Source organism: Lithobates pipiens, unplaced genomic scaffold, assembly GCF_037356315.1.
Source record: "Lithobates pipiens isolate NorthernLeopardFrog02 unplaced genomic scaffold, aLitPip1_a1.2 Scaffold_22, whole genome shotgun sequence".
Classification (NCBI taxonomy): Eukaryota; Metazoa; Chordata; class Amphibia; order Anura; family Ranidae; genus Lithobates; species Lithobates pipiens.
In genome coordinates, this window is record NW_027507784.1 from 294975967 (window position 1) to 294988599 (window position 12633).

Genomic DNA, 12633 nt, shown 5'->3' on the forward strand with positions numbered 1-12633 from the left:
CATACAGCGCTGACAGCAGCACCGTGACATACAGCGCTGACAGCAGCTCCGTGACATACAGCGCTGACAGCAGCTCCGTGACATACAGCGCTGACAGCAGCTCCGTGACATACAGCGCTGACAGCAGCTCCGTGACATACAGCGCTGACAGCAGCTCCGTGACATACAGCGCTGACAGCAGCTCCGTGACATACAGCGCTGACAGCAGCTCCGTGACATACAGCGCTGACAGCAGCTCCGTGACATACAGCGCTGACAGCAGCTCCGTGACATACAGCGCTGACAGCAGCTCCGTGACATACAGCGCTGACAGCAGCACCGTAAGCAGCCCCAGGAGGAAGTCAGCACAGCACAGGGATGGTGTGATCCCCTCATAATAAGAACCCCCAGGAGGAAGTCAGCACAGCACAGGGATGGTGGGAGCCCCTCATAATAAGAACACCCAGGAGGAAGTCAGCACAGCACAGGGATGGTGGGAACCCCTCATAATAAGCAGCCCCAGTAGAAATATGACACCGCTCAACCTCTTCAAAGAGGAGGGTAGGGGCATATAGTACGGTGTGCTTTTTTGGGTCAGGGAAGTGAGCCAAATGAATTAAGAAGGTCTGTGTGCTTGATTCCAAAAATTGTTTATAGACATATACATGGTCTACTGATCACATGTGTTGAATTCCTCCGAGATCCATGCCTCATTCATTTTTAGAAATGTGAGGTAGTTAACACTGTGGTGAGCTAGGCGAGTACGCTTATCGGTCACAATCCCCCCTGCTGCGCTGAACGTCCTTTCGGACAGGACACTGGATGAGGGGCAAGCCAACAGTTCGATTGCAAATTGGGCAAGCTCTGGCCAGAGGTCAAGCCTGCCCACCCAGTAGTCTAGGGGTTCATCACTCCTCAGAGCGTCCACATCGGCCGTTAACCCAATGTAGTCGGACACCTGACGGTCTAGGCGTTCCCTGATGCTGGATCCGGATGACACCTGTCGATGGGTCGGCTGAAAGAATGACCTCATATCCGAAGTCACCAACACATCTTCAAACCGGCCTCTTCTTGCAGGCGCTGTTGGATTGGTACCCGCAAATCCTTCTCTGGGAGTGGGAATTGCTCCTCTGCCAGCGCACGCAAAAGCAGAATGCAGCATTTCTCGAAGCAAGGCCTGGAAGTGCTGCATTCTGACAGCCCTCTGCGACGGCGGTAACATTTCCGCCATTTTGTGTTTGTACCGGGGGTCTAAGTACGTTGCCACCCAGTACTGGTCCTTGACCCTCATGCTTTTTATACGGGGGTCCCTATTAAAACACTGGAGCATGAAGGCCCCCATTTGCACTAAAGTGGAAGCGGTGTGGTGGCCTGGCTCCTGCTCATCATCCAGGATAATGTCGTCCTCTTCATTCTCCTCTCCCCATCCTCGCACAACAGGGATCCCAGAAAGGTTTAAAGCATGCTCTTCTTGCTCCTGCTCATCCGCCCCGGCACCATCCTCCTCTGACTCCTCATCAGACTCCTGTTGTTGACTTGTCTCAGATAGAGTAGCCCCCCCTGGGAATTCATCCAGCATTGCGACTTCCTCATCTTCCCGCTCCTGCTCCTCCACAGCCTGATCAATGACACGACGCAATGCACGCTCCAGAAAGAAGGCATAAGGTACCATGTCACTGATGGCGCCATGGCTGCGACTGACCAGTTTGGTGATCTCCTCAAATGGCCGCAGAAGTCTGCATGTGTCGCGCATGAGCAGCCACTGGCGCGGTGAAAAAAAACCCAGCTCCCCAGAACCGTTTCTTTCGCAGAGTTCATACAGGTAGACGTTAACTGCACGTTTCTGCTGGAGCAGCCTATCAAGCATATAGAAGGTTGAGTTCCATCGCGTCGGGCAATCGCAAATAAGACGTCTGACCGGCAGATGGTGTCGCCGCTGAATGTCAGCAAGGCGAGCCATGGCCGTGTAAGATCTTCTGAAATGGGCCGAGATTTTCCTTGCCTGCCGCAAGATGTCCTGGACCCCAGGGTATTTGACAAGGAATCGCTGCACGACCAAGTTTAAGACGTGTGCCATGCACGGCACGTGCGTGATTTTGCCCTGTTTCAATGCGCTAAGCAGATTGGCACCGTTGTCACACACCACTTTACCAACTGTCAAATTGAGCGGTGTTAGCCACTCATCTGCCTGTGAACGCAAAGCTGAAAGGAGTGCCGGGCCAGTGTGGCTCTTTGCTTCCAGGCACAACAGACGCAGCACGGCATGGCAACGTCTCACCTGGCATGTGGAATAGGTTCTGGGGAGCTTGGGCGGTGCAGTGGAAGAGACGCTAGCAGCGGAAAAGGAGGAGGCAGCTGAGGAGGAGAGGGAGGAGGATGGAGTAGGAGGAGGAGAAGAAGAGTCAGGCCTGCATGCAATCCGTGGCGGTAAAACCAAATCTACACGGGTGCCACGGGTTACATGCTTGACGGCCGTCAGAAGGTTCACCCAGTGGGCAGTAAAACTGATATACCTTCCCTGCCCGTGTTTGCTAGACCACGTGTCTGTGGTCAGATGTATCTTGGCACCGACACTGTGTGCCAGAGATACATTCACTTGCCGCTGAACATGGCCATATAGCTCTGGGATGCCCTTCTCTGAGAAATACTTCCTTCCTGGGACCTTCCATTGTGGTGTTCCAATGGCCACAAATTTGCGAAAGGCCTCCGAGTCCACCAGTTTATATGGCAGTAGTTGGCGGGCTATGAGTTCTGACAAGCCAGCCGCCAACCGTTGGGCAAGAGGGTTATCCGGCGTCATCATTTTTTTACGCTCAAACATTAGGCCCACGGAAGCCTGCCTTTTTGCAGAAAAATGTGAGCTTGGCGTGATGGAAGGTGGAGTGGAGGACAATTGTGAGGAGAGAGGAGAAGGAGAAGTAGAAGACGAGGCTGGACGGTGAGAGCCTGCAGTGTGGCTTTGTGTGTTCCGTTGCTCCCACTGGGCTCGGTGATGGCTGCTCATGTGCCTTCTTAAGGCGGTCGTCCCTAGGTGAGTATTGGGCTTACCGCGACTAACGCGTTGACTGCAAAGATTGCAGATGGCAACGCTATTGTCAGCAGCGGACACGTTAAAAAAAGCCCACACTGCGGAGCCATGTGCCGGTGTCCTGGGAGCGCCAGATGTGACCGTACATGGTCGATGACTCGCTCCTGATACATTTGCAGTCTGCTTTGTCCCTGCTGTGCAATGTAAGTCATTGCTGCTTCTCCTCCCTATCTGCTGGTCCATATCTCCCTCTGAACTCCCCTCCTCTTCCTCTCTTGTGGGCACCCACGTGACATCACTAGACACGTCATCATCAACGTCACCTTCCCCACCGCTATAAGTAGAGTAGGCAGCAACACCGGGGACCAACCTCCTCCTTGGGCTGATCTGGGTACTGGCGTCAGACTGCTGAGTAGCGCTTGTTGCTACCTCCTCTTCCTGATCCAATACCAAGAGTGGCTGCGCATCAGAAATGTCCTCTTGATATGGATCGGAAAATAATTCCAGTGACTCAAGCGGAAGGTATGTGGTGGTGGTGGTGGTGGTCGTGTTGTTGGTGGTAGTGTCTTTGGGGGTGCACATAGCAGAGAGTGAAGAAGAGGGTGCAGATCGAGAGGATGAGGAGGGTGCAGAAGAGTAAGGCTGAGCGAGCCACTCAACCAAGTCTGGTGCATCCTTTAAAGTAATTGAACGCACCTTCTGCAACTTCCCACTTTGGCTCAAGCCTGTTGCTCCTGCCCTACCCCTACCACCCCTGCGGAAGGGCCTGCCTCTTCCTCTGCATGTCATTTTTTAAATGACCCTGTGACAAAACTCTTAGTCCCTATACCGCTGAAGGACTGCTGCAGTATAGGTGAGCGGTCAGCAGTGGTGCACGTCAACCCTATCTATTGTGGACCTATAGCGGTCCTTACAGAACAGCAGACTGTACCGCACTCAAGCCTATGTACCGTAGCACCCTATACCAAGTTACCAGTCCTTATAAGAACTTTTGTGGACCAAGCAGGTTGTGTATTAGTGTTTAGCAGACTGTACGTCAGTCCCTATACCGCTGAAGGACTGCTGCAGTATAGGGCAGCGGTCAGCAGTGGTGCACGTCAACCCTATCTATTGTGGACCGATAGCGGTCCTTACAGAACAGCAGACTGTACCGCACTCAAGCCTATGTACCGTAGCACCCTATACCAAGTTACCAGTCCTTATAAGAACTTTTGTGGACCAAGCAGGTTGTGTGTTAGTGTTTAGCAGACTGTGCGTCAGTCCCTATACCGCTGAAGGACTGCTGCAGTATAGGGCAGCGGTCAGCAGTAGTGCACGGCAACCCTATGTATTGTGGACCGATAGCGGTCCTTACAGAACAGCAGACTGTAACGCACTCAGGCCTATGTACCGTAGCACCCTATACCAAGTTACCAGTCCTTATAAGAACTTTTGTGGACCAAGCAGGTTGTGTGTTAGTGATTAGCAGACTGTACGTCAGTCCCTATACCAATGAAGGACTGCTGCAGTATAGGGCAGCGGTCAGCAGTAGTGCACGGCAACCCTATGTATTGTGGACCGATAGCGGTCCTTACAGAACAGCAGACTGTAACGCACTCAGGCCTATGTACCGTAGCACCCTATACCAAGTTACCAGTCCTTATAAAAACTTTTGTGGACCAAGCAGGTTGTGTGTTAGTGTTTAGCAGACTGTGCGTCAGTCCCTATACCGCTGAAGGACTGCTGCAGTATAGGGCAGCGGTCAGCAGTGGTGCACGTCAACCCTATCTATTGTGGACCGATAGCGGTCCTTACAGAACAGCAGACTGTACCGCACTCAAGCCTATGTACCGTAGCACCCTATACCAAGTTACCAGTCCTTATAAGAACTTTTGTGGACCAAGCAGGTTGTGTATTAGTGTTTAGCAGACTGTACGTCAGTCCCTATACCGCTGAAGGACTGCTGCAGTATAGGGCAGCGGTCAGCAGTGGTGCACGTCAACCCTATCTATTGTGGACCGATAGCGGTCCTTACAGAACAGCAGACTGTACCGCACTCAAGCCTATGTACCGTAGCACCCTATACCAAGTTACCAGTCCTTATAAGAACTTTTGTGGAACAAGCAGGTTGTGTGTTAGTGATTAGCAGACTGTACGTCAGTCCCTATACCAATGAAGGACTGCTGCAGTATAGGGCAGCGGTCAGCAGTAGTGCACGGCAACCCTATGTATTGTGGACCGATAGCGGTCCTTACAGAACAGCAGACTGTACTGCACTCAGGCCTATGTACCGTAGCACCCTATACCAAGTTACCAGTCCTTATAAGAACTTTTGTGGACCAAGCAGGTTGTGTGTTAGTGTTTAGCAGACTGTGCGTCAGTCCCTATACCGCTGAAGGACTGCTGCAGTATAGGGCAGCGGTCAGCAGTAGTGCACGGCAACCCTATGTATTGTGGACCGATAGCGGTCCTTACAGAACAGCAGACTGTAACGCACTCAGGCCTATGTACCGTAGCACCCTATACCAAGTTACCAGTCCTTATAAGAACTTTTGTGGACCAAGCAGGTTGTGTGTTAGTGATTAGCAGACTGTACGTCAGTCCCTATACCAATGAAGGACTGCTGCAGTATAGGGCAGCGGTCAGCAGTAGTGCACGGCAACCCTATGTATTGTGGACCGATAGCGGTCCTTACAGAACAGCAGACTGTAACGCACTCAGGCCTATGTACCGTAGCACCCTATACCAAGTTACCAGTCCTTATAAAAACTTTTGTGGACCAAGCAGGTTGTGTGTTAGTGTTTAGCAGACTGTGCGTCAGTCCCTATACCGCTGAAGGACTGCTGCAGTATAGGGCAGCGGTCAGCAGTGGTGCACGTCAACCCTATCTATTGTGGACCGATAGCGGTCCTTACAGAACAGCAGACTGTACCGCACTCAAGCCTATGTACCGTAGCACCCTATACCAAGTTACCAGTCCTTATAAGAACTTTTGTGGACCAAGCAGGTTGTGTATTAGTGTTTAGCAGACTGTACGTCAGTCCCTATACCGCTGAAGGACTGCTGCAGTATAGGGCAGCGGTCAGCAGTGGTGCACGTCAACCCTATCTATTGTGGACCGATAGCGGTCCTTACAGAACAGCAGACTGTACCGCACTCAAGCCTATGTACCGTAGCACCCTATACCAAGTTACCAGTCCTTATAAGAACTTTTGTGGAACAAGCAGGTTGTGTGTTAGTGATTAGCAGACTGTACGTCAGTCCCTATACCAATGAAGGACTGCTGCAGTATAGGGCAGCGGTCAGCAGTAGTGCACGGCAACCCTATGTATTGTGGACCGATAGCGGTCCTTACAGAACAGCAGACTGTAACGCACTCAGGCCTATGTACCGTAGCACCCTATACCAAGTTACCAGTCCTTATAAGAACTTTTGTGGACCAAGCAGGTTGTGTGTTAGTGATTAGCAGACTGTACGTCAGTCCCTATACCAATGAAGGACTGCTGCAGTATAGGGCAGCGGTCAGCAGTAGTGCACGGCAACCCTATGTATTGTGGACCGATAGCGGTCCTTACAGAACAGCAGACTGTACTGCACTCAGGCCTATGTACCGTAGCACCCTATACCAAGTTACCAGTCCTTATAAAAACTTTTGTGGACCAAGCAGGTTGTGTGTTAGTGTTTAGCAGACTGTGCGTCAGTCCCTATACCGCTGAAGGACTGCTGCAGTATAGGGCAGCGGTCAGCAGTAGTGCACGGCAACCCTATGTATTGTGGACCGATAGCGGTCCTTACAGAACAGCAGACTGTAACGCACTCAGGCCTATGTACCGTAGCACCCTATACCAAGTTACCAGTCCTTATAAGAACTTTTGTGGACCAAGCAGGTTGTGTGTTAGTGATTAGCAGACTGTACGTCAGTCCCTATACCAATGAAGGACTGCTGCAGTATAGGGCAGCGGTCAGCAGTAGTGCACGGCAACCCTATGTATTGTGGACCGATAGCGGTCCTTACAGAACAGCAGACTGTACCGCACCCAAGCCTATGTACCGTAGCACCCTAGACAGACCAAGTTACCAGTCCTGATAAAGAGCTTTGTGGAACAAGTGAGTTGTGAATGATTAGCAGACTGCAGCAGAAGGGCAGCAGTCAAGTATAATATTCTTTCTATATTTGGAAGAAAGAATATTATACGTGTACAAGCCTATTACCGTACCACTGATACCAGTCCTGAAAAGAACCTTTGTGGAACTAATAGTAACAGCAAGTCTTTAAAATTATCCTCACTGCCTGACACACTGCTTCCTGCCTGTCCCTATACAAATTGGCAAAAAAGAGTAGGCTGGAACGATTAGCTGGAACAGCTCTTTTGTGGACCTGATAGTAACAGCTAATGATGATGATGATGATGATGATGAAGAAAGACTAATCTGGCTGAGCTGTCCCTAAAATAGCAGCATACAGCGCTCTGTCCCTTTATCTAAACTGACAAAAGAAACTCAGGCTGCTGACCTAACACCTATACCAGTCCTGAAAAGAACTTTTGTGTACCAAATAGCTAGCGTTTTCTCTGTCCCTACTCCACACAGGATCCTTTCCCTACAGTGACAGAAGAAAGAATGTAAAATGGCCACCGGATCGGGTGTATTTATAGGTTAGGGGGAATGTCCAAGTGTCCATGAGCTGTCATGTCTCAATTGGTTGTCCTGTAACACATGATAAACGTGTCACGAAAGGTTAAAGTTCTTGTATACATTAAACACGTAAGTCCGCCGGGGCGAACGACGGAAAAAGGCGTTCGAACCCGCGGACGGCGAAAGTCGGAAATTCGCCGCGAAACGACCGCCGGGCGAACCGTTCGGCCATCACTAGTAGCCAATAGCTTTGGTCTCGTAATTTCATCTGAGCATGCGTGGCACTTTGTCTGATCGGAATTCTCTACAAACGATTGGAAAAAGTCAGATCGGATTTTGTTGTCGGAAAATTTGAGGCCCTGCCCTCAAATTTTTTCCGTCTGAAATTCCGACAGAAAAAGTCCGATAGAGCCCACATACGGTCAGATTTTCTGACAATATAATCCGATTGGACCTTTTCCGTCTGCATTTCTGACCGTGTGTACAAGGGCTTACACTTGATTCAATTGATTACAACAACTTACGACAAGCAGCAAACTAGCCCTTAATCCTCTAGCCCTTTCCTTCCCCTAGCTCTTAAGCTTACAGAGGTGGGTAATTGCATCTAATAAGCACCCTCATTCACCTAATATTTGATCATTCTTAATCCCAGAGGATTTGTTTTCCTTGCAAGGGGTCAAAAAAAATATTTACTAGAAGACTACATGACAAGTCCTTTCGGAATATACCGTATATACTCAAGTATAAGCCAAGTTTTTCAGCACATTTTTTTAGGCTGAAAACCCCCCTCTCCTCGGCTTATACTCAAGTGAGGGTGCCCATCTGCAGCTGTACCTGTGATTACTAAAACAGCAGGTGTCTCCCGCTGTCATGCAGTCTGTGAAGCCATCCATTGTAACAAAGACCCGCCTCCTCCTCATCCATGATAGACAGAACACTAATACAATGCTGGGAAACCGTATCTGTGTTCAATCTATCACAGACAAGATGGAGGCAGGGCTTTGTTACAATAGACGGCCACCAAACAGACTGCATGACACAGAGGGAGACACCCGCTGTTTTAGTTATCAAAGGTAGGGCTGCAGATGGGCACAATGAGGCTGCAAATGGGCACAGTGACGTTGCAGATGGGCACTGATGATACAGGTAGGCACAGTGAGGCTGCAATTTGGCACAGTAAGGCTGCAGATGGGCATTGTTTACCCAGTAGCTGCTGCATTTCCCACCCTAGGCTTATACTTGTATCAATACGTTTTCCCAGTTTTTTTGTGTTAAAATTAGGTAGGAGAAGTGGATGGAAGGCGCGTGATCAACCGCTTGTGTCAAATTCATACAGTTTATTCATGTATAGTGGAATACATACATTGAATTAAAATACCAATAAATATATAGTGGTTGATCATGCGCCTTCCATCCACTTCTCCTACACAGTTTTCTCCAGACCACCCCTGGTCAGTCTAGGCAGCGGGACACGCATGATCATTTTCTCCAGTCTTATTGGTTAGAATAGCACTACAACTTCACAACAATAACGCCTTCACCAGCGCAAGACCAATTTTTCTTTTCTTCATTTTGTTAAAATTAGGTGCCTGCTTATATTCAGATCAGCCTATACTCGAGTATATATGGTACATAGTGTGCACTCAGTTAAGATCTCCAGTAAAATGAACATGGTATGAGCTGGCTCATTCATAAATATAAGTTTCTTGTTATTTGTGGTATTTCATTTTCACTCAAAAGTGATGGTTTTTACTCACTTGAAGGGGTTGACATTGCAGACAGTTACAGCAGGGAATACCATGGTGTTGAAGCCAATAGAGAGAGACACACTGACACCATAGGACAGGTATGTTTGAATGACAACTCCCCACTGCCAAAATACGAGGCCTGCAAAAATCAGAGTCAGTATGAACCACATGACCCTCTTCTTTGGTCCTTCAGAAACAACACGCTTTGGCCCATGAGTATTAGTATTGTTGCAAAACCAGACCAGCAGCTCCTTGTAGGTGTAACCGGGGCCCTTTTGCATGCGGTGCAGGGCCCTTGTGAAATACAGCTTAGTCCTCTTCATCATCACCTGCAAGAGTCACAAACATTACAATCAACATTAGAATTAACATCTGAGTATCACACATCTATTCTTTTCCCCTTCCCTTTCCTTCTCCCATCTTCCCTGCCGATTACCCTCACGCATGGTTGGGTTTTTATTTATGGACCTGCAACTATTCCTTAAAGACAGCGCAGACACATAACCTTTAATAACAATGCCTAATCAATGCGACTGCATTTGGTTAGCGAGGGAGCAAACCAGGGGCGGACTGACAACTCATGGGGCCCCCGGGCACTAGGAGAAGATTATGGGGCCCCGGGCAATAGGAGATTATGGGGCCCCCAGGCAATAGGAGATTATGGTGCCTCCAGGCAATAGATTATGGAGCCACACAGTATACACACACACACACATACACACAGACACACAATATACACACATAGTATACACATATACACACTGAAAAGGTATTGGAGAGGTGGGGCAGCTATAATCTTGGGATTTTTAAAAAAAGCACATTTTTTTACATACTGTCCCTGGTTTTATTAAGGCTGGCAACCCTGATGGGGCCCCTTGGTGGCATGGGGCCTTCAGGCAGTGCCCGAGTCCCCGAATGGTCAGTCCGCCCCTGGAGCCAACTGAAACTAGCATAGCCAATGCCAATGTAATGATAAATAATAAATTGATAAATGTCATTTCAGATGTTTGTTTTGCTCACAATTTTTCACTCAGCACAACAGTGGACAGATTCTTTTGGTTAAAATTAGTTTTCTCCTTTTCCGGGAAAACAATTTTGATTGATTGAATTGCCCTTTGAACTGCCAAAAATCATCCTATCATACAATAGTATTATGTGTATGACCAGCATTAGGCTTATGCAAAAGAGACATTTTTAAAGTATAGTCATCCATGGAAATCAATCATGTACAGTACCAGTCAGATAAATTAATGAATCATGTCCCCAGCACACCCATTATTTATCTTGTGCTGTTTATAAAAAAAAAAAAAAAACGATTTCATCAGTCATCATCATCATAGTGTCATTTGACACACATAGCAACCATCTTTATTTATTTTATTTAGGTACTTTTTTATTGAATGAGGTTGTTCATGGTTTACAATTAAACAAGACACCATGTTTCACAAAATCAAAGAAAAAAAAATGAAGAAAAATGAACAAGATCAATAACAAAGATTATACATTCAGTGTATAAGAGAGGGCATCGTGCAATCCAGAGTGATATAAAATATTAAATCAGAAAAACACATCAAAATGAGAACGCTGAAATGTGTTATGTTTCGTATATATTCATTTCTAATGAATTACACATTTTTGAAACAATTCCATTTTGGATCAGTCGAAAAAAGATCGACCGATTCAAATTTTGTGTGAAGCATAGCTGGTTGTTAAGGCGCGGGCCGGGAAGCCAGCTCCCACATCCTTAACAGCCAGAGGCATGCTGGATCGACAAAGTTACAGGGGATGGGGTCATCCGGTGACATCATTGGGTGGCCTCGCCCCTTAGTTATTTATGAAACTGTCAGGCGGCAGAGCTCTCAGATGGCAGGAGCCTTCATCGGGTGCAGAGCTCTTTTTTTATTTATTTTTTTAGGTTGGTGGCTGGCATTTATTGTGATTGACATTGGATCCACTTCGAAGGAAATTTATTTTTTTGGTTTTAATAAAGGACTTGTCAAAACTGCCTCCTGTCTTTTTTCACACTACGCTGGTGAATGAGTAGGGGTACTATGTACATTCATATGGGGGGGGCAGGATCTGGAGGCCCCCTTATTAAAGGGGGCTTCCAAATTCCGATAAGTCACCCCTCGCACCCCAACAACCACCAGGCCTGGGTTGAGGGAAGAGGCTTTTGTCACCATCAACATGGGGACAAGGTGCTTTGGGGTGGGGCCCCTACCCCAAAGCACCCCCCCTCAAGTTGAGGGCATGTAGCCTGGAATGGTTCAGGTTCAGGAGGGGCGGTCACTCACTTGCCCCCCCCCTTCCTCACCTGCAAGGCTACCTGCTTGGATAAGGGTCTGACATGGATTTTAGGGGGCCCCACTCTAGTTTTTTTATTTTATTTCCAGCAGGGGTATGAGTAGGGGTACTATGTACATTCATAGGGGAAGGGGCAGGATCAGGAGGCCCCCTTGTTAAAGGGAGCTGACGAATTCCGATAAGTCATCCCTCGCACCTCAACAACCATAGGGCCTGGGTTGGGGGAAGAGGCCTTTGTCACCATCAACATGGGAACAAGTTGCTTTGGGGTGGGGCCCCTGCCCCAAAGCACCCCCCCCATGGTGAGGGCATGTAGCCTGGACTGGTTCAGGAGGGGGGGGTCACTCGCTCACCCCCCCCTTCCTGACCTGCAAAGGCTACATGTTTCGATAAGGGTTTGTTATGGATTTTGGGGGGCCCCACTCTAGTTTTTTTATTTTATTTCCAGCATGTCATTTTTTTTAACATTTCCAGCAATTTTTTGCCTTCTTTATCGTTACATTCATCTGTCAGTGGGGAAGCCCGCTGACAGATGATGACTCATGGTTGTTAGAGATGCGGGCAGCCGGTATTCCCGGAACGCTGCTTAACAACCAGCTATTTCTTCACACAGAATTCAAATCGGTCAATCGTTTTTTGACCGATCCGACTTCTAATCGTTCTGAAAAGTTGAAATTCATTAGAAAATGTACAAATTAAACAGATTTTAATGAAAACAAAATAAAATTTTATGAAAACAAAACAAATTCCGAAACCAAACGAAACAAATTCCTTAATGAAATGAAATTAGTAACATAACGAATTAAGGAAATCACGGAAGTGTCTCTTGGAGAAAATCCAGTAGCTTTCTTACTAAATGATATTCCAGTATCTATTTAAAAATAGTGCATCTCCAACTAGATCACAATGACTTGGTAGAATATCAGAAATCCAGCAAATGGAAAACCTTACTATGATGCT

The 12633-nt window shown here is 47.9% G+C and overlaps 1 protein-coding gene across 5 annotated transcripts in view; it reads right to left on the reverse strand.

Moving 5' to 3' along the window:
- SCNN1B (sodium channel epithelial 1 subunit beta) overlaps positions 1–12633 on the reverse strand; it is a 152824-nt gene that overhangs the window by 82831 nt on the left and 57360 nt on the right. For all 5 annotated transcript variants that reach the window (XM_077449166.1, XM_077449167.1, XM_077449169.1 and 2 more), the window contains exon 3: positions 9379–9698. In XM_077449166.1, the coding sequence (XP_077305292.1) occupies positions 9379–9698 (320 nt within the window). The remainder of the gene's footprint in view (positions 1–9378; positions 9699–12633) is intronic.